This window comes from Rhincodon typus, chromosome 23 (genome assembly GCF_021869965.1).
Source record: "Rhincodon typus isolate 14 chromosome 23, sRhiTyp1.1, whole genome shotgun sequence".
NCBI classification, from domain to species: Eukaryota; Metazoa; Chordata; class Chondrichthyes; order Orectolobiformes; family Rhincodontidae; genus Rhincodon; species Rhincodon typus.
Window position 1 is genome coordinate 45,529,806 of NC_063354.1, and position 27,887 is coordinate 45,557,692.

The 27,887-nt window shown below is 43.3% G+C and overlaps 1 protein-coding gene across 1 annotated transcript in view; it reads right to left on the reverse strand.

Moving 5' to 3' along the window:
- itgb4 (integrin, beta 4) overlaps positions 1 to 27,887 on the reverse strand; it is a 93,597-nt gene that overhangs the window by 18,595 nt on the left and 47,115 nt on the right. Inside the window, exons 23-30 of the mRNA XM_048611152.1 lie at positions 26,075 to 26,211; positions 21,950 to 22,127; positions 19,501 to 19,638; positions 19,107 to 19,289; positions 18,020 to 18,139; positions 9,990 to 10,199; positions 7,662 to 7,826; positions 333 to 458 (exon numbers count right to left, since the gene is read on the reverse strand). Coding sequence (XP_048467109.1) covers positions 333 to 458; positions 7,662 to 7,826; positions 9,990 to 10,199; positions 18,020 to 18,139; positions 19,107 to 19,289; positions 19,501 to 19,638; positions 21,950 to 22,127; positions 26,075 to 26,211 — 1,257 coding nt within the window. The remainder of the gene's footprint in view (positions 1 to 332; positions 459 to 7,661; positions 7,827 to 9,989; positions 10,200 to 18,019; positions 18,140 to 19,106; positions 19,290 to 19,500; positions 19,639 to 21,949; positions 22,128 to 26,074; positions 26,212 to 27,887) is intronic.

A 27,887-nucleotide genomic window follows, 5' to 3' on the forward strand; every position in this document is an offset into this window, starting at 1 on the left:
TTAGAATCATTCCAAATGTGAATCTCAATCAACCTGAATTGGAATGATTTCACATGTGAATCTCAATCAGTCTGAAACAGAATCATTCTGCATGTGATCCTGAATCAATCTGAATTACAATCATTCTGAATATGATACTGAATAAATCAGAATTGGAATCATTTCAAATGTGAATCTCAATCAGTCTGAATGGGAATCATCCTGAATGTGATCCTGAATCAATCTGACTTGGATTTTCAATCATAATGAATATGGATTGGAATGCAAGTTATTCTGAATGTGGATGTAATAATTGTGAATAAGAATCAGAGTTTAGGGAAATAAGGTCTAACCATGTAGAACCATCTCCAGGTTCTCAAGAGCTGCATTTATATCCTCGGATTCAGTGCGTCTCCTCCCTCCAACCATCTGCTGTGTGTTCTTGTAGTTAACCCCTTTCTTTCCATACATTCGTGATTCTGCGCAAACAAACATCCATCAGGAACTCAGAACAGTATGACTGGAGCAGTCCGTCCCTCTATCTCAATTAACCAAGACTTCCAATCCTCCTCCACTGAAGGTACGGCTGTCGACTGGGGTATAGTTTCACAGTTTCTGCCTTGTTGTCCCTCCTGTATATTTGACTCTGAAACCCAATGTCAAATAGACACTGCACCTTTAGCTGCACCTTTTCACTGGATTGCAATCAGGATTTTGGCCCCTTCTTAGCTTCAGGCTCACCCAGAGAGCTGTCCATCTGAGATTAACTAATGCAGCCCGAGTTAGAATCTGACAGCTTACAAGAACAGGAGGTAGCCAAGCAGTCCCTTGACCCTGTATTGTCATGCAGATCGACAATGAACAGTCTGTATCTTAACTCTACTTGCCTACCATGCTTCTGTAATCCATAACAAAACAATCAACAGCAGTTTTGAAATTTTAAATTGATCTTCAGCCTCAAATTTTTTTTGAGGGGAGACTGTGGTGATTGTAATGAGGTCAGTCAGGTGGACCTCATAGAATATGAGTTCCCTGATTGAGGCTGTTAATCTGGTCCAATCAGGAAGCCCTGGCTGATAGATAAGAACAGAAGTGTCAGACATCCTGTTCACTCTGAGTGGGCTGTGAGGGAGCTGGATCAGTGACAAGGACTCTCTGAATGTAAATAAAGGGTGACTTGGTGATGGGATACTGGTCTCTGTGGAGTTATTTCAGTGAAGATAAGAGAAAAGCATGCTCCTGAAGAAATTTGCTTGCAACAGTTGTCTTTGAATTGGGGTAAGCATTTCTGATATCTTGCCATTAAATGGGAAGCTTGACTTGTTCGATCCTGCCATCAAAGACTGGGCACATGATGTAGAAAGAATGTTATTTTTTCCGGGCAAATGACATTCAGGGCAGATAAAAAGCAATGAGTAATTCTCCTTACAGCTTGTAGACCCACAGCTTTTTAGGTTATTAGGAGTCTAACTTTCCCTGAAACACCAGATATTAGAACGCTTCAAGAGCTGACGGAATATTAGGGCCCCAAACCTCCTCTAATTGTGTGATGCTATTGGCTTTATTAGGCAATTCAAGAACCAAGGGAATCATAATGGGATTTTTGATTAGGTTGAGACGACTGGCAAAGAACAAAGAACGAAGAAAATTACAGCACAGGAACAGGCCCTTCGGCCCTCCAAGCCTGCGCTGATCCAGATCCTCTATCTAAACCTGTCACCTATTTTCCAAGGATCTGTATCCCTCTGCTCCCTGCCCATTCATGTATCTGTCTAGATACATCTTAAATGGCGCTATCGTGCCCGCCTCTACGCAGAGGGTGGTGGGTGCCTGGAACGTGTTGCCAGCGGAGGTGGTAAAGAACTTTCCATGCATATCTCCCTTAAACTTTTCCCCTCTCACTTTGAAATCATGACCCCTAGTAATTGAGTCCCCCACTCTAGGAAAAAGCTTCTTGCTATCCATCCTGTCTACACCTCTCATGATTTTGTAGACCTCAATCAGGTCCCCCTTCAACCTCCGTCTTTCTAAAGTAAGGTTTAGATAGAGGATCTGGATCAGCGCAGGCTTGGAGGGCCGAAGGGCCTGTTCCTGTGCTGTAATTTTCTTTGTTCTTTGCCAGTCGTCTCAACCTAATCAAAAATCCCATTATGATTCCCTTGGTTCTTGAATTGCCTAATAAAGACAATAGCATCACACAATTAGAGGAGGTTTGGGGCCCTAATATTCGACCACATTTGGAATACTGCGTACAATTCTGGTCGCCACATTACCAAAAGGATGTGGATGCTTTGGAGAGGGTGTAGAGGAGGTTCACCAGGATGTTGCCTGGTATGGAGGGCACTAGCTATGAAGAGAGTAGATTAGGATTATTTACTTTAGAAAGACGGTCAAATGTGGTTCTATACAACTGTAACATGACCTGCCAACTCTTGTACTCAATACCCCCTCCGATGAATGAAAGCATGCCGTATGCCTTCTTGGCCACTCTATCGACCTGTGTTGCCACCTTCAGGGTACAATGAACCTGAACACCCAGATCTCTCTGTGCATCAATTTTCCCCAGGGCTTTTCCATTTATTGTATAGTTCGCTCTTGAATTGGATCTTCCAAAATGCATCACTTCGCATTTGCCTGGATTGAACTCCATCTGCCATTTCTCCGCCCAACTCTCCAATCTATCTATCTATATTCTGCTGCATTCTCCGACAGTCCCCTTCACTATCTGCTACTCCACCAATCTTAATGTCATCTGCAAACTTGCTAATCAGACCATCTATACCTTCTTCCAGATCATTTATGTATATCACAAACAGTGGTCCCAACACGGATCCCTGTGGAACACTACTGGTCATAGTTCTCCAGTTTGAGAAACTCCCTTCCACTACAACCCTCTGTCTCCTGTTGCCCAGCCAGTTCTCTATCCATCTAGCTAGTACACCCTGGACCCCATGTGACTTCACTTTCTCCATCAGCCTACCATGGGGAACCTTATCAAACGCCTTACTGAAGTCCATGTATATGACATCTACAGCCCTTCCCTCATCTATCAACTTTTGCACTTCCTCAAAGAAAGCAGAGGCATGTGACTTTGGTTTGACCCTTAATGAGATGCTGAGAAGCCATTTAGTATGTGGATTAATGATGAAATCATGCAAGAGCACCTACAAGCTAAAGCCTAACTGGACTTCAAGCATGCACGACAACTGGCTTTATCATTGGAAAATGTGGCAAGTGGATGTTATGAGTTGCAGGGTATTCCAATGGAAGTTGACACTCTCAGCAATCTGATTGTCCTTAGGGAACACCACTTGAATGAAGACAATTGCATAGCCCCACTCAGGACTCTAGATCAGCCCACAGCAAAACCCTAAAACAAAGCCAAGCCTTGGCCAAACGGTTAAAATTTTCTTCAGGATCCGGGCTAGCAAGACATTGTAGTTGCTATCGGTATGTGGACTTGAAACAGCAAAACAATCCCACTAGGCCTAAATTGAGTAAGAGAACCCATGAGCCGGTATCCAGGAGAGTGTAAACCCTGGAACGTCCACCTAAATCTGGTTTGGAACAGTTAAATTGCTTAGCAACGTCAAAATCAGAACCAATCAAAATAAATATATGGTTAAATGGTCACCTGGTTCTATTGGAGGTCGATAACAGCATGCTTATTTCAGTGATTGCAGAACCAGTCTTGAACAAAATTCGCTTTAGATTCCAACCATAAGTTTGTGCAAGACTTCAGCTAGACTGAGAACCTACACGGGGCAACCTTTACAGATTAAGGGTACAAATTTGTTTCCGGTCTCTTACGAGAAGCAGCTAGTTCAGTTACCACTGATTGTAGTAAAAGGCCCAGTCCCAAGCTTGATGGGGCAGAATTAGTTGAGAAAGATTTACCTAGACTGGCTCAATACTTTTCAATTAGAAAATGGTTGCCTGAGTGAAATCCTAATTAAATACCCAAAAGCTTTTCAGGAAGGTCTAGGGAGTATCAAAGGAGCCAAGGCCACCTTACATGTTGTCCAGGAAGCAATTCCACATTTCTGCAAGGCCCAACCGGTGCCATTTGCCTTAAATGTAAAAGTAGAGGGAGAAATCAGAGGGCTGGAAAGCGAAGGAACCATCAAACCATTCCAGTTTGTGGAATGGGCAGCAGCAGTTGTACCAATTGTGAAACCCGACTGGTCAGTTTACCTTTGTGGGGATTTTAAACAAACGGTAAATCCCTTTTCAAAGCTATTTAAATACCCAATCGCTTGCATAGATGATCTATGTGCAAAGCTGGCAGGAGGGATGTCCTTCATGAAGCTGGCCATGAGCCATGCATACTTGCAATTATGGTTAGATGAGGATTCCCAGTAGTAAGCTACAATTAACATCCATAAAGGGTTTGTATCAATGTACGAGACTGCCATTTGGGGTTATTTTCAGCCTGTGCAATTTTTAAGCAGAGGATGGAGAACATGTAACAGGGTCTACCCCAGGTCACCATTTACCTCGATGATGTGCCAATAACAGGGAAGACCAATAAGGATCAGTTAGAGAATTTGGATATGGTCCTTAGATGTTCTCCCAGGTGAGTGTACACCTTAGAAGGAAAAATGTGTGTTCCAGGCACCCCAAGTGATCTATAAAGTCAACAAGACCAGGTTACACCCATTGGAAGAAAAATGAGAGTGGTCAAAGGTGCCCCGACTCCCATGTCAGTACCGGACCGGTGTGAATTATTATGGGAAATTCATACAGAACCTGTCCTCCATCCTGGCATCTTTGCAACAACTCTTAAAAACAGTCAGCCTTGAAAATGGTCGCATTGCCAAGCCATAGCTTTCAGTGAAGTGAAGAAACTGCTGTCATCCTCTAAGATGTTGGCATCCCAAGTGAGATCTGGTATTGATACGAGATGCCTTCCCATATGGTATCAGCATAGTATTAGTTCATAGGTGGTTCAGTGGAGAGGAAAGCCCAAAAGCATATTCATCCAGGACTTTGGCTAATGCAGAGCGCAAGTACGCCCAGACAGAGAAAGAAGGTTTGGTGGTCATATTTAGAATCAGGAAGTTCCACCAATACCTTTACAGATGTAAATTTGTACTTAATAACGGACCACAAACCTCTGCTAGGTCTAGGTAAAGAGGACAAGGCAGTGCCGTTCATGGCTTCAGGTCGAATTCAGTGTAGGGGTAATATGAAGTGTGTATAATTGCAAGTTGGAACACTGTCCAGGAGGCCAAGTAGCAAATGCCAATGCACCGAGCTACCTCCCGCTGGCAGATACACCAATGGTGGCACTGCCAGTGGAAGAGTCCGTAATGGCACACTTCTAGTCACAGCTGACCATATAAGATTTTGGACACAGAAAGATCCAGTCCTGGCAAAATTGAAGCAGCTGGTGGTGGTGGGGAAAACCAAAGAGCCATCACAACCAGAATTGAAAGCTTTTTGGACCTGGAGAGATCAGATCACAGTAAAGGATGGCATATTATTATGGGGAACAAGAGTGATTGTTCCAAGTAAAGGTTGATGCCAGATACTGGCTGAACTCCACCAGGGATATCCAGGGGTTATGTCTGGTGGCCAGGATTTGATGCATAAATAGCTGCATGGATGGGGCACTGCCCAGAGTGCCAACAAGGACAAAAATTATTGCCAGCAGCTCCTCCACATTTCTGGGAATGGCCCAGTAAATCCTGGACTCAGTCACAGGACGACTATGCAAGTTCTTTCATAAGCTCAAATGTTCTTAGTCATTGTGGACGCCCACGCAAAGTGATTGGTTGTGCATAGAGTTCATTTGTCAAACACGGGGACAACAATAGAAAAACTGCGTGCATCCTTTGCAACACAAACTCCCGGAAGTGTTAGTCACAGATAATGGGCCATCATTTACCAGTAGGGAATTTGAGTATTTCCTAAAGTTGAATGGTATTCGACATATAAGGACAACTCCATACCAACCATCATCCAATGATCTGGTAGAAAGAGCAGTCCAAACTTTGAAGGCAGGCTTAAAGAAACAGCCTACAGCTTGATATCAAAGTGTCCCAGTTTCTATTTGATTACAGGATCACCCCTCCTATAACTACAGGATAGCTCCAGCAGAGTTTTTAAATGGGGAGAACAATCCGCACCAGATTAAATCTGATCTTCCCAGAACTTGGGGATGTGGAGGGGTGGATGAAATGGCATCAAGAACGCCAATGCTAGACTCTAGACTCCATTAACAGAGAGACAGTTTACTTCAGGGATGGAGTTTGGTGTTGGAACCACAGGAATGGCCCTTGCACGGGTAAGAGGCATGATTGATGCGAGGTCAAGTCCAGTCACGTATAAAGTTCGGGTAGGTGTGATGGTCCTGAACAAGCACGTGGACCATATGAAAGCAAAAAATCACAAATTGTGCAGGAGCAAAACATGTCCACCAGCTGTGTTCAACCATCCAGTCCAGGGGAGATGCTGGAAAAACAGAGGAACTCTCTATGCATGGATTCTGCATTTGCCAGTACTGTGTACAGATTTCAGGATGTTAACTGCATTCTGTCTTGTCAAATTCCACCAGACAATGATTTTTAGCACTATAACATCAAGGTGATCTTCTGGATTTGTGTCAGAATGGAATCTTACAGACTTTTTTTTAAATTGGCTTTTTATCTGTAGTTTGCATTTTCCTAGATTTGAAATGATCCTGAGAGTCGAGACAATGCTGTAATTAAAGCCGTTAAGGCATTGTGATTGTGAGAGAATAGACAGAACAGCTTATTCATGTGTATAATGGAGCCTCACATACGTTCCCAACCAGAGAGTCAGGTGAGAAAGGATTTCTCTGCCCACTAGCACAGTACAATTGTCTCAGGTGCCTATTTCCCCTCCATAGAAGAAGGGTGATATCTATCAGAGTTCCTGCTCCTGATCACACTGCAGAATAACACAGCACAACAGGAAGCTATTTGGCTTGTCTTGGTGGTGCTAGCTCTTTGAAAGTAATCCTGCTCTTTCTTTGTAGTTGTCCAAATTTGCCTCCTTCAAGTCTTTACCCAATTCCCTTTTCCCTAAACACTCTGTCAACATCTTTCATAGCCTCCCCATAGTCTTTTCTATTCTAAGGAGAACAATACCAGTTTTATAACTGAAATCCTTAATTCCTGGTACTATTCTAATAAATCTCCTTTGCAGCCACTCCAATCTTGACACTTCCTGAAGTGTATTGGCCATAGTCTGTCACATACTCTAAACTCAGGTTTAACCAGTGACAGAAAGTGTACTCATGTGGTTGTTGGCTGATGCCTGCTGTGATTGAATGTACAGCTAGGATTAACTGCTGGGGTTCACATACGAAGAACGGTCTCCGAACTGGAGGGCAGTTGGCATACACTTTACTCCACATGATAACACTGCATGTCTCAACAGACCTGTGTCTCAACAGACCCAGTGGCTGTGGAATGCAAAGTGGATGTGGAAGGCACTAGATGAATGCCAGCTCATTATTTATGAGGCAGCAAGAGTCAGTGTCTTTACAGCATAAAATGCATGAAATTCTTACATAAATTATTCATTTAGATTAGCTTTCTCTCAAAAGTTACAACAAATCAAATCCCAGAAATGCCTATCTCTATGATTCAGACATAGGAGGGGAGATGATTTGAGCACACAGTGTGTTACACACTGGCATAGTTCATACTGACCCTGTCCCAACATCATGTTAGTGTGAGTGTCCGAGGACATGGAGGAGACTTCCATCAACTTGGTATATTGCTGGTTGTACGTGGTGAGGGTGCTCCTATTGAGGGTGCTGTTGGCACTGCCAGGGAAAAGAGAGTTCATCTCCCATTTCCCGTTGATCGGCATATCTGTGGGGAAAGGAGAAAAATTGTGTTCAGTAAAGCAATCTAGAATTCTACCCAGCAGCGGGCATCAGCAAGTATTGTCTCAGTATCAAAGTCACTGCACCTGAGCACCAGCACCACTCCACCTTTTACCCTTGATCCATTAATATTCAATATATTTTTGGACATCAGCTGCAAAGTGAGGGTTACCAAGAAGTAAACCTTGTGCCAATGCCTTTTCTAAACTTAGTGAAAACCTACTGTCATGAAGGCCTCTGCAGTTTGGGTTTTCAGAGTTGGAACTCACTGTTCCACTGGAGGATGGTAACATTTGGGAGTATGGATTCTGTTGGGTTTAGAGCAATGGAGGACAGTGGGAAGAAGAGTGAACCTGCTGATTTTGAGAGATTGGTCCGTGTATTGGAATGTATGTGCAAACATCAATCAAACCATCAATGTGACATCACAGCTGTACTTACAGTCAACACAGGGGAGAAACAGGAAAGAAAATTCAACAATTAGGGTTAATGAGATTGCACTAAAGAAGCACAGTCCATTTGGTTCACAGTCAACATGAGTTGAGGTTGGGAATCATGCTGAGTAAATTGCTTACAACATACAGTGCTCAGACCTTGTTTAGTTCCTAACTATCCTTCTAGACATATTTTTTAAAAGTATGTTCATGGAATGTAGGAATCACTGGCTGGACCAGCATTTATTACCCATTCCTAATTCTCAATCCCTTGACAAAGTGGTGGTGAGCTTCCTTCTTGAACGCTGCAGCCCAATTGATGTGGGGATACCCAAAATGCAGTTGGGGAGGGAATGATATATTTCTAAGCCAGGATGGTGAGTGGCTTGGAGGGCAGTGTGCAAGTGGTGGTGTTCCCACGGATCTGCTGCTTTTGTCCTTCCAAATGGAAGTGGCTGTGGGTTTGGAAGGTGCTGACCAACAAATCTCTCCAATATCTGTTATCTGTGCTAGTATCTCAGTACTAGCTCATATGATCATGAGGAAAAGTAAAGAAAGAGAAAGCTTGCATTTACATAGCACCTTTCACAACCTCAGATCTCAGCAAAGAGCATTACAGCAAATACTTTTGAAGTGTACACTCTACTCACTGTTGAATGAAGCACATGACAACATGGACAAAGAGGTAGCACAATCATTACACAGATCAAAGAGGAAAGGAGTTCAAATCCCTCTAAACTGGCAAAGTATTTCTGAATGACAGAAGAGGAAGGCCTGCAGAGAGTAGAAGACCTGGTTGCCACAGAACATTGATTATAGAGGTACATCTCAGGCTACGAACTTTCACTTTGTATTTTATTAAATGCTTTACAACGATCTTGTAGCATTGAGGCATGACCTTACATGTATAGTCAAGTATATATCCAGACATCAGTAGCCACTTGAATCTCAAATTCTCTCAGGCAAATTTGACTCTTCCTGATCAGTGAGAAAAAATGTGGCTCCATCTGCCACTTGAACCAATAGTTTCCCATTTCTGTCAGCAAATGCCATACATGGGTCACATGTATGTCCCTCCAATACGGTCAGGTAAAACAGAAGACCAGAGTCAATTTAAAAATCAGGGCAGGAGTGCTCTTCTGGGCAGCAGTGTCCTGACCCAGCCCACGCAGTTGCAGGGTCCTCACAGCAGTTTCCTTCTAGCCCGCCCTCACCTACCTCACTGCCACTAGCCCTCTTTTGGTGCCTCCAAACCACTCGGTGATCACTACCCCTCCTCTGGCTGATCAGACAGAAAGTCATTGGTTTCCCTCTGAGATAGATGACCAGCTGTTAAAGATTACCATCACAAACTGACCACGTCAGACTGCCATTCACTCCCACTGGGAGTTGAAGTCAGCCCTATTGTCCCACAATATTTATTCAGAGGCTGCAGTCCCTGCCTCCCAGAGAGTCTGTATGTTGCTTGCACTTTGTAAGCAGCGGTAACAATGTCCATTTGGTATGAGATGTAACATTTGAATTTGCACAATAAAAATAACTGACCCCAGCAGCATGCATAAAGTGCTAACAGATCCTTAACCCCTTCTGCATGCATCTCTGTTCAGTTAAAAGGAGTGTACTCAGTAAGGATGGGAGGCAGGTTTCTCAGACCACTGAGAAGTTTGCGCAGAAATACAAGTATGTTAATGAAACAAGCATTGTGAGATCTTCACCTTGACCTTCCTGTGTTTGGGGCGTAGCCTTCCTCCTCATGGTGTCTGAATACTCAGTGTCTTCGGAGAGGAGGCTCTCAATGTCTGAGGAAGCATGCGTCAGGGAAGAGCTACAGGAAAGGCGGGGTATCACTTCCACTGGTAGCTGCCACGTTACCTTCCGCCCATCGAAATCATCGCCCAGCAGTTGGACATGTTGCCATTTGGAGCCTTGCAGAACAAGTTAATGACTCGTGTTGGTATATAATCCCAGAAAATGGTTCAGCATCAGCCCAGCAAGGCCATATGCACAAACCTAACCTACCAATGTCAGACGGGAAACACTCAACAGACCGGCTTGAATAGAGAGAGGTACCTAACCACTACACAGGACTGTGTGCATGGCATGTGTACACAAATATATCTATACACACAGGAATGCATGCACACAACTGCGCGCATACACACATACACCTTCCCATACATGCATGACCCCAAATACAGAGAATTAAGAAGGATCAATGGTCATTATGAGGGAGTCAATAAATGGGGAAACCTCTGAACTTTAGATAAAGGTAATATGTTACCAATTTTCAAAACTAGGTAATGACTGAAATAGCAACAGACAATGCTGGAAATACTCATCATGTCTGTCAGTATCTGCAGAGAGAAAACAGACTGATGAAGGACCATTAAGTTGAAATGTTAATTCTGCATCTCTCTCCACAGATATGGTCAGACGTATTGACTATTTCCAGCACTATCTGCTTTTAGTTCTGATTTCTAATATCCACAGCATTTTGCTTTTGTACAAGTTCGCTACTGACACCCAGTTATTTTGCTCGAGTACAGTCTAAGTTAATAGAATCAATTATCAGGAATAAACCTGAAGATGAGAACAGGAGGCAACATATATTCAGAATCTACTTAAACAACCACCTTGATTCTTTGAGAAAGTGTCATTCCAATCGGATTGTTCACTTCGAAAGTAATGTAACAAAACTCAGCACCAGAGACTACCATTTAAATTTAAAGCTGTGGTGATTCAAGGGATACTAAAAGCATGAACTGATGAAGAAACTACCTGGAAAGTTGAAGGATGCTTCTTTGTGGGAATTGGCCCAGCCTCAGTGTTTCCAGATTGTTCCAACAACCTGGACAGTAAAGCTCAACACAAACTGTTCAAATTTACAAATGATAGCAAATTAGGCTACTATTGTGTCTAGTAGCCAAGGACTATATTGAACCAAATCTCGGAATTTTTTAAAAGAATATTCAGTTCCCAGGTTGGGATATCTATGATGAACAACTGTCTTAGCCATCCATCACCATATCCATTTGGACTATTAGGTTCTACTCTCCGTTGCTAAGACTAAACTGCTGAAAAGGATTTCTCTGGAATGTAAAAATAACCGATAGTTTCACTTCTTTAAGACGATAAAACAGAGGAGCATAAGTAGGCCATTTGGCTCATCAAATCTGTTCCACCATTCAATGAAATAATGGCAGATCTGATAGGATTCAACTCCACTTTCTTGCCTTGATTCCCTTGCCGATTAAAAATTTGTCTATCTCAGCTTTGAATATCCTTAAGTGACCCAGCCTCTACAGCCCTCTGTGGTAAAGAATTCTACAGATTCATTATCCTCCAAGAGGAGAAATTCGTCCTCAGTGCTGCTTTAAATGGGTGACTACTTACTCTGAGATTATGCCCTTTCGTCTTAGATTCTTACACAAGGGGAACATAAGAAATAGGGACAGGAATAGGCAATTCAGCCCTTAAGCCTGCTCTGCCATTTAATATGGTCATGACTGGTCTCACCTCGTATTAAATGATGGAGCATGTTCAAGGGGCTGAATTGCCTACTCCTGTTTCTAGTTTTCGCATTCCCTCTTTGGAACAGCCTAGGAACAAAAGAAGCAACTTCTCAGCATTTATCCTGTCAAAACTTAAGCTGTAATATTGAAGCCATTTTAAAGCACCCTCCCCTGCTCCTCCAACTTCATGTCCAATAACAAATGTGAGGAATTTGTGGGTGTCTTTTTGTCACAAAGACAGCTGACATCTGTTCAGTTGACTCTGCCACTTCCATTGTTTCTCCCAGCCAATGTGCCAAATCTCTCAAATTCTCAGAATTCAAATTTTTCTCTAGATTCTAACCATCTCCTATCAGGCGGTCTCTGAATTTGCTACATTCATGAATCTCATCTTCTGATCCTTTAACTCTATTCCCACTACTTTTCTGACGTTCCAGCTTCCCTCTCTGGCCTCTTTGCCAGTTAATTTCCCTCTAGATCTAGATCCCTGAGCAAGCTTTTAATCATCTGTCCAGATATCTCATTGTGATTCAGTGACAAATTTATAATCAATAATTCTCTGTGAAGTTCCATGCTGTACATCTCAATGACTCTATGACTGTAAGTGCCTCAAGAGGTTTGGCTGTGTTAAAGTGTTACATCAATGGAACAGTTGTTGTGCCCAGTTCCTGAGCTGTAGTTTAGTTCACAAGCAAAACATGGAGCTGTACCCTATAGTCAAAACAGCGCTGTGCAAGTCTGGGGAGCTCTGGGACAACCTGTCCACGGCTCTGATCAGACTGTGCCTTAGCTGCTGTGGCCATTTCAGGTCTAATAAAAACACAAAGGAGATACTCAAATGCTAGAAGTGATGCACAGAGGAAAAATGACCTTAATCCCAAATGAGAGGAAGGAGAAAGAAGAAAGCAGAGATCTGTCCCTGTAGAATGCATATAACGAACTGCATGATAAAGTAAACACAAACATGACTTCAAACTGAAACCATTTGAGAAGTACAAGCTCCAACAGCAAAACAGAAATTTAGGATTGATGCTAGAAGGTTCTACTTCAAAAAGGAGCTAACAAGATACAAGTCTTTAAAATAGGAAGGTTATGGATGAAATTGAAAGTAGGAAGCTCTTTAAATTAGACAATGAACGTAACACCAGAGAATATGTATTAACTATCAAAAGATCCAAGCAAGGCCTATTCCCATTAGGATTATAGAACAGACTCCCAGAGAAGTTAGCTTGAAAGACGAAAAGAATTTACATATATCATAACACTTTGTTATTCCCTCAGGCTATCCTAGAAACATCCCACATTTGATTAATTACTTTTCAAGACACCATCCCACATTTGATTAATTGCTTTTCAAGGTGTCTCATGTTAAAAAATGCAGCCAATTAGCACCCAGCCTGGTACATTTTGCTGGATGCCCTTGTTGTTGATGTGACAAATGAGATCCATGAGCAGAAAACAAATCTGTTTTCATGGTGCCACTTAAAGGAGAAATGTTGACCAGGACACCAGGACAAGTCTCTGTCAAAGAGGGTGGTATTAGTGACAATGATGCTGAACCAGTAATCCAGAGGCCATGGCTAATGCTCTGGAATCAGGAGTCTAAATTAAATTTAAATTCAATCGTAAAATCTGAGCTTGAAATTCAGTCTTGGCAATGGGAACCATTAATAATTGTTGTAAAAGCAAAACTGGTACATAATGTTCTTTCGGGAAGGAAATCTGCCATGCTTATATGGCCCTACATGCGACTCCAGACCTGTGGCAATGTGGCTGACTCCAAACCTGTCTGCTGCAACGGCATAACAAGTCACTCAGTTTAAAGGTAATTAGAGAGTGGCAACAAATGCTGACCTTACCAGTGACGCCCATATTCCAGGAAATATTTTTTAAAATAAGAGATGGGCAGAGGGCCCTTGTTTAATATCTTGTCTGATAACCAGCACTTATGTTATCTGTAAAAAGGGGCTTCTTTTTTGTATCTGTTGAGAAAAACATTGCGAGCTGTGGGAATATTATCAGCACCTTTTTTTTGTGTTTGGAACTCAGGAAAAGAATCATGTAGACTTTAAAGTAGGAGATCACAAGGAGTGACGAGGATAATGCCAGGAACTTAACCATCAACATTCTCATCATCAACAGCAATATTAGCACAAGAATTACCAACATCCTCATCGGGCAACCAAAAGATCCAGCATCTGGGGGCCAGGATGGAAATGGAGTATGTAGTGAATGAATAGCTAATGTGGTAAGTGTTAAAGATGTTTTTGAGAAAGTTGGAGGAACTTAAGAATTCCAAGGCAGTAAAAAGCTTTGTCACCAGAAACAGAGCAGGGAGAGTGCAGACACAAAACAGAGGAGTGGAGGGAGTAGTTGGGGCATGAAGCCTGAGCAGGTTACAGCAGCAGAATATCGGAGAATTTGTGAATTAGAGCAAAGATTTTGGAGCCTTTTGATGGAGTGGGCTTTTGTAAGTCTCCTGATTTTTTCATATTCTTGCAAAAAAGATTACGATCTTACCTGAAATTGCTGAAGAAAGCACTAGGAATAGAAAAAAAAGGTCATAAATCACTGAAGGCCTCAGTAAGTCCCAAAATTGTTAAAAACACAAGAAAATCAAAGAATGGGTGAATATATTGAAGATAAATGGGTAAAACTGTTTCAGTCTGGCTCTGGACAGGGATATGTAAAGTTTCACAGAATAAATGGACTGAGTGATCCTGAACTCTTGGAGAATGTGCAAAGTTGAAACAAGAATCACAGGACACACACTGGGTTCCCACATGAGTTAGGATGTAGCTTGGACTGGAGAGTTCTAGTAAGGTTTGGAGCAGTGACTGACATTGGAGGAAGATGGAGTCACAGTTACAGGAGAATAAGATCCACAGCTGAGAATTACAGATCGGTTTGTCTCATAACTAGAGTGGAGAAATTCTTCAACGGAAAGCTAGCAACAAAGATTCAAATGTGTCATCAGAAGCAACCAGCAATGTGTAGAGAAGTAACAAATTGTTTCTTACAAACCTATTGGAATTCTTGGAGTGGGAAACTAAGCTCACAGACTTCTCTCAGTTACTGTATGTAGATTTAAAAAGAAATTGACTAATTTCCTCAAATCAGCTAGAAAAGTTAAGGCTTGTGGAATTTGCAAATTCGTTTAAATGGATTGAGAATTGGTTCAGCCCAGACAATGTGAAAAGTGAGCATCGGAAGAGCAGGAAAGTCGACGTTTTGGGTTTGGACCCTTCATCGGGACTGGGGAGGGAGAAGGGAGCTAGAAATAAATAGGGGGTTTGAGGCTGGGGCAAAGGTAGCTGGGATGATAATAGGTGGGTGCAGGGAGGGAATTGTAGAGATTGGTCAATGGGAAGGGTGGAGCGGATAGGTGAGAAGGAAGATGGGCAGATTGTGTCAGGTCAAGGAGGCGGGGGTGAGAGGCAGGAGTGAACACGGGATGAGGCTGGGGGTGGGGAGATTCTGAAGCTGGTGGGCTGTATGTTGAGGCAATTGGGCTGTAAGCTCCTGAGCCGGAATATAAAGGTATTGTTCCTCCAGTTTGTATGTGGCCTCATTTTAACAGTGGAGGAGGCCCAGGATGGACATGTCACCAAGGGAATGGGAGGTGGAGTTGAAATGGCTGGCAACCAGAAGGTGGTGTTGAATGGAGCGTACATTGTGCAGATGCTCTGCGAATCAGTCACCGAGTCTGCGCTTGGTCTGTCCGATATAGAGGAGACCACATCGGGAGCAACAGATGCAGTAGGCCTGATTAGAAGACATACAGGTGAATCTCTGCCAGATTTAGAGTGATTGCTTGGGACCTTGGACGTAGGCGAGAGGGGAGGTGTAAGAGCAGGCGTAGCACTTCCTGCGGTTGCTGGGAAAGGTGCCAAGTATGGTGGTAAGGTTGATGGGGAGCGTGGAGCTGACGAGTGAGTCGTGAAGCGAGTGGTCCCTACGGAAAGCAGGTAGGGGTGGGGAAGAAAATATCTTTTGGTGGTGGCGTTTGATTGCAGATGGCAAAACTGGCCGAGGATGGTGCATTGGATTTGGAGATTGGTGGGGTGGTATGTGAGGACCTGGGGTCTCTATCCTGATTATTGTTGGGAGGAGGGGATTTGAGAGCAGAAGTGCAGGAGATTGGTTGAGGGCATTATGAATTATGGGACAGAGGAAATTACAATCCTGGGAAGAGGTGAAGGATGGTTCCTCAGCAATTTTTCCTTTGATTCCTCCCACTTCCTACAAACCAAAGGGGTGGCCATGGGAATCCGCATGGGTCCAATCTATGCCTACCTCTTCGTAGGATGCTTGGAACAGTCCCTCTTCTGCAGCTAAACCAGCACCATCCCTCACCTCTTCCTCCGCTACATTGATGACTGATTCAGTGCTGCCTCATGTTCCCACGAGAAACTCGAACAGTTCATCCACTTCATCAACACATTTCACCCGGACCTCAAATTCATCTGGACCATCTCTGACACCTCCCTGCCCTCCCTGGACCTCTCTGTCTCCATCTCCGGAAACTGATTTAGCACTGACATCCATTTCAAACCCACTGACTCCCTCGGCTACCTCGACTACACCTCCTCTCACCTACCCTCCTGTAAAATGCGATCCCATACTCCCATTTTCTCGGCCACATCTGCTCCCAGGATGAAGAGTTCTACTGCTAGACATTCCAGACCGCCTCCTATTTCAAGGACCATAATTTCTACTCTCCCATGATTCATAATGCCCTCAACTGCATCTCCTGCATTTCCCATGCTTCTGCCCTCAAACCCACTCACCCCATCAACAATAAAAGGATAGAGTCCCCTTAGTCTTCACATACCACCCCACCAATCTCCAAATCCAATGCATCATCCTTGGCCATTTTTGCCATCTGCAATCAGACCCCACCACCAAAAAGATATTTCCCTCCCCACCCCTATCTGCTTTCTCTAGGGACCACTCATTCTGCCTCGCCAGCTCCACACTCCCCATCAACTTTACTACCACACCCAGTACCTTTCCCTGCAACACAGGAACTGCTACACCTGCCCCTACACCTCCCCTCTCACCTCCGTCCAAGGCCCCAAACAATCATTCCAAATCTGGCAGAGATTCACCTGTATCTCTTCTAATCAGGCCTATTGCATCCGTCGCTCCCGATGTGGTCTCCTCTATATTGGGGAGACCAAGCGCACACTTGGTGACCAATTCATGGAGAATCTCCCCACCCCGACCTCATCCCATTTCCAGCCCTCCCTCTCATCCCCGCCTCCTTGACCTGATACAACCTGTTCATCTTCCTTCACCTATCTGCTCCACCCTTCTCAATGACCAATCTCCACTAAAACACCTCCGCAATCCACCTATCATCATCCCAGCAACCTTTCCCCCCGCCCCCCGCCCCCCTCTCTATTTATTTCTGAGCCCCGTTCCCCCTCCCCAGTCCTGACGAAGGGTCTAGACCTGAAGCGTGACTTTCCTGCTCCTCCGATGTGGTCTGACCTGCTGTACTTCTCCAGCTCTACATTTTATCGATTCTGACTTGCAGCCTCAGCAGTCCTTACTATCTCCAATGTAACAAGTGACCACACTTCCAAAAGTAACATTTCATATTGAAATTGCATTGGGATATCCTGAACAAGGTATTATGGTTCAGCTTCAATGAATATCCTTAGCAGCAGAAGAGAAAGATGAGTAGTGAATGGAAAGTGTTTTTACCGTGAAAGAGTGTTTAAAGATTACTCTCTGGGGATCTGATCTAGGAGTCTGATGCTTTAACTGTGAATATTACTGGAGCAGGGAATCTGGAACAATGATTAAACATTCTGAATGCACACCTTTCTCTGCACGTAAGTAATAAATAGAAAAGACAAATGTTATCTTCAAAAATTTAGACCTGTACATAAATGGAACTTAACTTGTGGTTTGGGTTTCAAACTGTATAAATACTATGTACTAACACTAAAACCTGAAGAGTGTCTCTGACAGATTTGAAAAGGAGGAGGATCCATTACTGCTTAAAGTAGGGAAGGTACAAATGTCAAGTAGTGGGGGTTGTCCATGATAGAACAGTCATCTATGGACTAGACTTGATGAGCTGAATGGTATTTTCCTTGTCCACATTTACTTATGGCCCGTTGTACACAAGCTGTGGTCTCGACACTGCTGTTTCAGATGGTTGCCTCTGATGTAATGTGATTGTAATTAAAGCAGAGAGGTGCTGGAAATGAAGGTCATACCTAAGTCATCAGAAGTGCTCGGTCTGGGTGATCGCATTACATCTGAGCTGTACATGAGGAAGTTCTCATACTCATCGTGTGCTTCGGCATCAATAATCGGAACATCTGGAATGATGGGAACTGTGGGTGGCAGAGACAGACAATTAAATAAGCCGTTGGTTCACTTTGGCAGAGATTTTCAATGTTATGGCCACAAGCTTTTAGAAAAATTTCTCATTTTAGTTTTGGAACAAATACAAACGGCAAACACAACTTTGAATCTTAAAATGTATTTTCAGTGCTATCAGCATCAGATAAATTTGTGTGTAGCATCACAGCACAGAACTATGCCAGTTCATCTCACTGGCTGTCTCTTGTTCTTTGGGAACAATGACAGATTTCCTATGTTTAGTGAAAATGAGGCCAACACAGCATGGGCTTTTTACATGTTACCAGACTCAAGTCATAGCATGAGGGGCATTGCAACATTAAGTATTTCTGACCAGGAGACTCTCCAGCTCTTACTGTCTGCCATCAATGCATTGGAAGGATTTGCATGTTGATAATCAACCTGTATCGCTGCATTACAAACAGCTTCTACGGCCATCAATACCGGGACTGGGTTTTATGTTTACAGCAGTACCCAAACTAATACATATTAAAATTGGCTAAAATATCCTTCTTTCAAATTACAATGTTTTTTCATGACTTCTTTAGTATGGGTGGGCAGGGAGTGGAGGGTCCCAATGGGTGAAGACTCAAACACCTGACCAACAGGCAGAGGTTGTGAGATAGACTGATCAGAATTTAGAGGGAAGATGGCCTCATGTTGGGTCAAGGCAGATCTTGTGGATGCAAGATGTTTTTTTTTCTGTGATGAATGGACCTGGGGAATGGGTTGCTGGTTTATGAGCTGAATGATGATTCACTATGAGAGCTGGACCCGTTTCTCGCAGTGAGTTGAGATCACCTCATATACAAGGAGGTACCTGGCAACATTACTCAGTGGGATCTAGTGTCCATTGCCTAGAGGTGGTGATCTCCCTGGTGTGTGTGTATTAATTCTCTGACTGAGTGTTCAATACTCTGCATGAGACTGTTCGCTTACTGGACATTGGCCGTTTTGGCTGCGTGGAGAGGTTCATTGTGGCTTCTCGGACAGGTCCCCAACCAGCGCCATTCTTGGCTCGCACTGTGTACCGATATGGCTGTTCGGCTTTCAAATTCTCGATCATTACCATCCGCTTCTTTGGCTTATCGATTTTCACCGTCTTTTTAGGTCCAATGGGCTCTGTCAACACGTAGCAAACAAAACAGTCAGAAACTCGGACGTTCCAGCCTGTCCTCTTGCTCAGGATCGTAGCAGAAAGGTATGCACACTTAAAGCTTCATGAAAGAGGGCAAACCCCAGACACACTCATCACGAAGCACCTAGAAATTTGATCATGCAAATGCTTCTGAGTATATGTCTGGAGTTTTTCCCTGTTTTGAGAGGTACTTACTATTCTCATCAGTCACCACAGTGTAAGTGACTTCATACTCTGTGATTTCCCCGTTGGTTTCTGAAGGTTCGGCCCAGCTCAGTTGGGTCACAGTTGGTGAAATGACATTGAATGCCAATCGTCCCGGCTCATTTGGTACTAAAAGGAGACAATAAGAATATCAGCATTAGTTTTCCTCATATTGTACTCCCCAGTGTCCACCATCTACATGTCAGGAGTGTGACGGAATGCCAAGTGCAGCTCCAGCAATAGCCCAAGAAGCTCGACATCATCCAGAACAAAGCAGCCCGCTCAGTTGGCACCCCATCCACCAACTTCAACATTCCCTCCCTTCACCAGTGCTGTACAGAGACAGCAGTGTTCTCGATCCACATGATGGAATGTGAATATATCTTTTTTGATCGCTCTTTCCTGTGACTTCTACCACCTGGATGAACAACGGGTACAGATACGATACATGGGAACACGACCTTCTCCACCAAGTCACACACCATCCTGATGTGCAAGTATATTTCCATTACCTCCTCAACGCTGGATCAAAGTACTGGAGCCCCCTCCCTAACAGTATATTGAGTATGCCTTTTACCTCAAACTACAGCAACTCATGAAAAAGCTCACCAACAGTTTCTCAATGGAATTTAAGGATGGGTTTTAAATGCTGTCCTCATCAATGACACTCACATTCCACGAATAAATTAAAAAAAAGGATCTTAAGGCAAAGGCAAAGTAAGAGTTGCCATGATGAGGGTTTTCCAGATTGTGACCTAAACAGCTGCAAGTACAATCCCCTCCATTACTCACACCATCTGACACTCATGATCACCCGCAGAAACCTATTATTCGGCCTGTCGACACTCCACTCACACCATTTGTGTGATCCTTTAAATTCTCGACCTATAAATTCTGTGCCTGTAGTTCTCTCTCACTTCACCTGTTGAAGGGGCAATGCTCTGAAAGCTTGTGGTTTCAAATAAGCCTGTTGGACTATAACCTGGTGTTGCCTGACTTCTGACCTTGTAATTAGAGACAACAGAGAGGTTGATGGTGGAATTTTGAGATGGTCTCGCCAGTTATTTTAAAAGGAAATGCATAATAACCAGCAAGGAGAGATTATTTCTAATGTTAGCTATCATGGATTGAAGAAGGGAAGTTGGGCAGCCAGAAGGTTAGAGGAGTTGAGGGAACAGAAGTTAGACCTGATGGATGAGGTTGAAGAGTGTGAGAAAGGAAGCTGGAGGAAAATGAGATGGAGAATTAATGGTTAGTATTGCTCAGGGACCAATGGTTGGGAGGGAAATTTGCCTTAGGAGGTGAGGGGGAAGTGGGAAGCCTTTCAGCTTAATGAGCCCATGGCTGATCGTCCAATTTAGAGTCTTTCTCCCACACTATTTTCATATTCCTTTACATCATTCATATTTAGAAATTAGTCAGTCAATCTCTAATTTAAACAAAACACTTCCACACTCCCCTGCGATTGAGGGTTCTAAAGATTCACAACTGTCTGAGTGAAAAGGTTATGCTTCATCTCAGTTCTGAGTGGCTTCGCCTTTATTTTAAAATTATGTGCCTTGTTTCCAGACTCCATAACCAGAAAAAACAACCTATCTGCACCTACCCAGTCTACTGCTTGAAGTATCTTGTAGCTTTCAATGAGATCACCTCTCATCTTTAAAACTCCAGAGAATACAAGCCCAGTTTGCCTAATTTCTCCTCGTAGCTCAGTCATGCCATGCCTAGTAAGGAGACTGAAGCTACATACAGTACTCCAGCTGCAGTCTAACCAATTCCTATACGATTGAAGATGAATGAATAATTCCTAACATAATGATGATTGAATTCAGAAACTATTTGCACCTGTTTCTAGAGCTGAGGCTAGAGAGAGCAGAGGCAAGGGACTGAAGGAGAAAAGATGCTAAGACACATCCACACCCTTGGTCCAAGTAGATTTTGGGGAAGGAAGATCTGTCACACTGCACAGCAGAGCTTCTGTCCTGTTCTTCACAGGCCAATGCAGAATCTACCAGAAACATGATCACCTCCTGTCTGCCAACAGAAACCCTGTGCAATGTCCAATTGAATGGTAAATAATAGTCATGTAAGGAGTTAATTTTATCTTTCTGATGTGATGTAAAACTGAGGCCTTAACTGAGATCCTAACTGCTCTTCCAAATAGCTGTAGAGGATCCCGTGGCCACTGTTTTGAGGAAGAGCTGGGGTGTTATGCTCCAGAGGCCAATATTTATCCCTCAACTCCTATCACTAAAGCTGGTTATTTCACATTGCTGCATGTGGGAGCTTGCTGTGCAGAGGTTGGAAGCTACATTTCTAAAACTGCAACAGTGATTACCGTTCATTGGCATCAAAGCACTTTGCAATATCCTAAGATCATGAAAGGCATGATAGAAGTATAGGCTCTTTCTTTCTTGATAATAGTTCTGAGGTAACTTACAGTCTTCCAGTGTGCGACACTGAACAACCTCCGAGTGGGGCCCAAAACCTAGTGAGTTGTGGGCACAAACATTCATCTCATAGTCACAATATGGGTAGAGATTGGTCAGATCAGCAGAGGGAGTAGTCGTTTTTATGACCCGAGAAGAATTCTCATCCCCTTCAATCCAGTAGGTCACCTGTACGTGAAAGAGCTTTAGTTAATTTACCTGATCCATTCAACTTCCCTGGGATGAAGGTGCTGACCATTAGAAAATAATTACACAAAATATACTTCACAGAAACAGGCCAGTCAGCCTGTCTGCTTTGTCTTGGTGTTTATATTCCACACAAGTCTGCTCCCATTCCATCTGTCACATCTCAAACTTTCAATATATCTTTTCTTTTCCCTCATGTATTTCTCTTCTTCTATTTGCCTAAATTACTTTGCCTACAAGTTTACAAGTGTCACATTCAAACCACTCTCTGTGCAACAAAACTTCCCTCTAATACCCTCTTGATTTATTAGTGACTATCTTGCAATGATGGCCCCTTATTTTGGAAAGTTCTCTCCCCATCTACTCATCCAGCAATTTAAAGACCACTGAAGATGGTCTAAAGATTTGAAGGTCACTTCTAATTCGCCTCCTTTCTCAGGAAATAAGAAACATATTTTGTGATAACTGCAGTCACTTGGATCTGGAACCACACTGATAGATCTTTTCACTTTCACCAGACCTTGTGTGTTTGTTTTGTGGTATGGAGACCACATCCGTATACAATTCTATACACCTGACCTTACCAGGTGAGCATAGTTTCACTTTAGAATTCTGTACCCTCAGAAATAAATTCCAGTGCTTTGTTAGCACTTTTAGTTGCTTTGCCAACCTGTATTGTTATTTTAAATGATATTTATACCTGTATACCTAGATTTCTTGGATTTTTTACCCATTTGTTTCTTATTTTCTAATGGCACAGGTATCATTTCTGTTTTCCTACCGAAGTGCATCGCCTTACAATTGTCTATAACAAAGTTTATTTGTCACTTTGCTGCCCAGTCTTCATGTTTTCTAATGTTTCATTACTTTATGTGGAATTTTTCCTCCTTGTTGGCTGAATCCCCAGTTTGGTATCATTAGTACATTTTATATTGAGTCCACTTGTTGAGTTAAGTCTAAATCTTTAATGTAAATATAACTAACATTGGTCCCTATACTCTCATTTCCTACAGACAAAGGGGGTGGCCATGGGTACCCGCATGGGCCCAAGCTATGCCTGCCTCTTTGTAGGTTATGTAGAACAATCCCTCTTCCATACCTACACTGGCCCTAAACCCCACCTCTTCCTCCGTTACATTGATGACTGTATCGGCACAGCCTCGTGCTCCCACAAGGAGCTCGAACAGTTCATCCACTTCAACACCTTCCACCCCAACTTTAAGTTCACCTGGACCATCTCTAACACCTCTCTCACCTTCCTGGACCTCTGTCTCCATCTCGGGCAACCACCTAGAAACTGATATCCATTTCAAGCCCACCGACTCCCACAGCTACCTAGAATACACCTCCTCCCACCCACCTTCCTGCAAAAATGCCATCCCCTATTCCCTATTTCCTTCGCTTCCGCTGCATCTGCTCCCAGGAATGAGGCATTCCACTCCCGTACATCTCAGATGTCCTCGTTTTTCAAGGACCGCAACATCCCCCCCCAGTGGTCGAGAACGCCCTCGACCGTATCTCCCGCATTTCCTGCAACTCATCCCTCACACCCCATCCCCGCAACAACAACCAAAAAGAATCCCCCTCGTCCTCACGTACCACCCCACCAACCTCCGGATCCAACGCATCATCCTCCGACTCTTCCGCCATCTGCAATCCGACCTCACCACCAAAGACATCTTTCCCTCCCCACCCTTATCTGCTTTCTGGAGGGACCACTCTCTCCGTGACTCCCTCGTCCATTCCACACTCCCCTCCAGCCCCACCACACCCGGCACTTTTCCCTGCAACCGCAGGAAGTGCTACACCTGCCCCCACACCTCCTCCCTCACCCCCATCCCAGGCCCCAAGAAGACTTTCCACATCAAGCAGATGTTCACCTGCACATCTGCCAATGTGGTATACTGCATCCGCTGTACCCGTTGTGGCCTCCTCTACATCAGGAGAACCAAGCGGAGGCTCAGGGACCGCTTTGCAAAACACCTACGCTCGGTTCGCAATAAACAACTGCACCTCCCAGTCGCAAACCATTTCAACTCCCCCTCCCATTCCTCAGACGACATGTCCATCCTGGGCCTCCTGCAGTGCCACAACGATGCCACCCGCAGGTTGCAGGAACAGCAACTCATTCTGCTTGGGAACCCTGCAGCCCAATGGTATCAATGTGGATTTCACAAGCTTCAAAATCTCCCCTCCCCCTACCGCATCCCAAAACCAGCCCAGCTCGTCCCCGCCTCCCTAACCTGTTCTTCCTCCCACCTATCCCCTCCTCCCACCTCAAGCTGCACCCCCATTTCCTACCTACTAACCTCATCCCGCCCCCTTGACCTGTCCGTCCTCCCTGGACTGACCTATCCCCTCCCTACCTCCCCACCTACACTCCCCTTTACTGGCTCCATCCCTGCCTCTTTGACCTGTGTTTCCTCTCCACCTATCTTCTCCTCTATCCGCCTCCCCCTCTCTCCCTATTTATTTCAGAACCCCCTTCCCCTCCCCCATTTCTGATGAAGGGTCTAGGCCCGAAACGTCAGCCTTACTGCTCCTATGATGCTGCTTGGCCTGCTGTGTTCATCCAGCTCTGAACCTTGTTGTCCGTATACTGATTGTTGTGGAATACCACATTTGACTTTCCTCTATACTGAGTAATGATCCTTCACCTAAACTCTCTACTTTCTATTCTGTCAACCAATTTTTTGTCCATTCACTCTGACTCCAGATGTCAAACCTCTTTCATGAACTTGCTGTGTGGAACTCATTGAAAATGCTGACTTATCTGGTCACAGCAACAATCAAAGTTTTCGCACAATTAGGGGAACAGCATAGAATCATACAGTGGAGAACGAGGCCATTCTGCCCATTATGCATGCACTGACTCTTTGAAAGAACTGTCCAACTAATGCCAATAACCAGTATTGCTTTATTTTTCAAATATTTATCAAATTTCCTTTAGAAGGCTATTATTGAATCTGCCCCATTCACCCTTTCAGGCCCCGAATCATAATAGGTCAATGCATAAAAATAAAATTTTCATTATTGCCTCCCAGGACTTTTTCTGTCAATTTATCTTAATTTGGCACCCATTGTTGACTTATCTGTTAGTGGAACCAAATTGCTCCCTTTCTATCTTATCAAAACCTTCCTAATTTTGAACACCTTCATTGAGTCACCATTTAACATTAAAACTTAGTTATTCTTTGTTCGAAGGAGAACAATCCCAGTTTCTCTCATCAACACCTTTGGAGAAGGAGGCATATGCTTTACCATGAGCCATCTGTCATGTTCTATTGGGACTCAATAGGCACCAGTGTTGGATGGAAACCAGGAAACTTAAACCTATTCATATGGGATGCACCATTGAACCTTGAGGAGGAGTGGGTGGCAATGGAGAAGCCACACCAGATGTACCATGGAACCACAAGGGAGAAGAACGTATAGGAAGTACTGTGGAACTTTAATGGTGGGACCAAGAGAGTACCATTCAGCCTCAGAGGGGTCTCACATGGAACTTTAGGAGAGGCAGAGAAGATACACCATGTGTAAACCTTAAATTCATCATTCTGTTCAACTGTTATTTGTTTATGGTGAGTCCAACTAGAGCTTTCAGTCTTTGGTACCACAGAGAAAGAATGTTGAGCTAGCTAACAAAGGGTAACAGTTATGAAAAGGATTTGGGTAATAGGCTATAGCTGGCAGTGTAATATGCTGAAAGTTCAGGAGTTCGAGCGTGCCTTCTCTGCCATTTAATGTATTTGTGTGGATGCTCTGCATCATTTCCTTTAAGGATGTCTGTGGAACTCTCAGTCCTACTGTAGGAGTCAACAGTCCTGCTGCTGTCAAGTAATCCCCAATGATCGCGGAGTTCAGTACTTCACACTGACACCAGAATCAATGCTGCTCACAACCTAAGCAGATGGTCAAAGATCCATTACCTTATATTCTGATGGTCGGCCTGGCGGAGGGGTCCAATTCAGACGGATTCTTCTGCTGTCAATTGGGTGAGCTTTCACATTGGTTGGTGGGGAATTAATGGGGTTGGCATCCTTCAGAGGGATTGTTGCTTGATTTACTGTAATATCAGATAGCAGTACACGTTAATGAAAGACCTTAAAAAAAACTTTCTTACTGACTATAGAAGGATGGGGAGCAATCCAGTACTATTCATCTGGACTGAAAAATAAAATATACGAGATTGAAACATTAGAGAAGTTATTTAGGATGTGCGGCTTAAATGTGTTTTTCATATATACACACTGAAAATACAGAGCAAATTGAATGCATTCAAATACAAATTAAACTTGTTGGTTATGATGTGGTAATCATTAGATGGTTGCACACCAACCAAGATTGGGAACCAAACAGACCAGTTTATAAACTCCACAGAAAAGTCTGGGAAAATGATAGAAATAAGATTAAACAGCTTTAAAGATAGAAGAGAATATAATGAGAGGTCAATAGACACTGGAGACTTTATGGATGGAATTAAGAAATAGAAAAGGATAGTAGGATTAGTGTAAAGGCATCCAGTATCAGCTCCGAAATGATAGACTGCTTCAATGCAGAGATCAGATAAGTTTGAGGCAAAGGCAGGATGGTTATAATTAGAGGTTTTAGTTGTCGTATATAGATTGGGGTAAGGCTACTACATGAAAGAAAGGTAGCGAAATTTCTTCAGTGTATTCAGAATAGTTTATTGCAACGTGTCCTAGAACCAAGAAGGCATGTCATATTAGATATTACAAGTAATGAATCAGGTATAGTTAATAGCCTAACAAAATGTGAACATATATCTAAAAGTGGCCAAAATGTGATCAAATTCAGCCTGATGTTTGGAAAGGAGAAACACAAAGCAACAACTAATATTCTAGATTTAGGTAAGGATGGCTTCAATTGGTCGAGACAAACTGTCCACAATATACTGATAAATCTGCTGATGCAGAAAACCACAGAAAATTGGAGGACAGAATTCTGAAAGAATTTGTGATGCAGAACTTTATACATCTAACAGGCAAAGGCTTTACTTGCCAACAGAAAAAATGGAAGACTAATGAGGTGAGAGACAACATTAAACTAGGGGAAAAAACACAAATTGCAAAAATAAAATCCTGGTATCTGGGAGAGAAACAAGAAACAGCAAAGGGTGAGAAAATTGATAATAATCACTACAAAATGAGTACTGAAAGAAACGTGCAAAGGATATGACATTCACCACAAAAAGATTTATTACGTAATTAGAAAAAGAAGATGGTATGAGTAATGTTCTCCACTTGAAAGCTGATTATAGTGCTATTGTCAATGAAAATAAGGGAAGTGTTGGATCTCTATTGTGTCCGCATTTACAATAAAGGAAGAGTTCAGCATGATAGAGATCACAAGGAAACTAATACTGCATTGAATCAGGGAAGGGGACTCACCAAAATTAACAGTGATAAACATTGATACAGTGATTTTAATGTAACTAAACATTTCAAGGTACTTTACAGAAACATCATGAACTTGATACTGAGCTACACAAGGAGATATCAGTCCGTATGACTGAAAGCTTGATTCATGAAACAGAACCTAAGGAGCACCTTAGAGGAGGATGTGGAGGTAGAGGGAAACATGCTCGAACTCTAGAGCTCAGTGTCAAGGCAGATGAGGATGCTGCACTCAGTGATGGAGTGATTGTTCGGCCAGAATTAGCATAGTAAAAAAGTCCACAAGGTGCTCTGGGGCTGGAGGGGACAACAGAGACAATGAAAG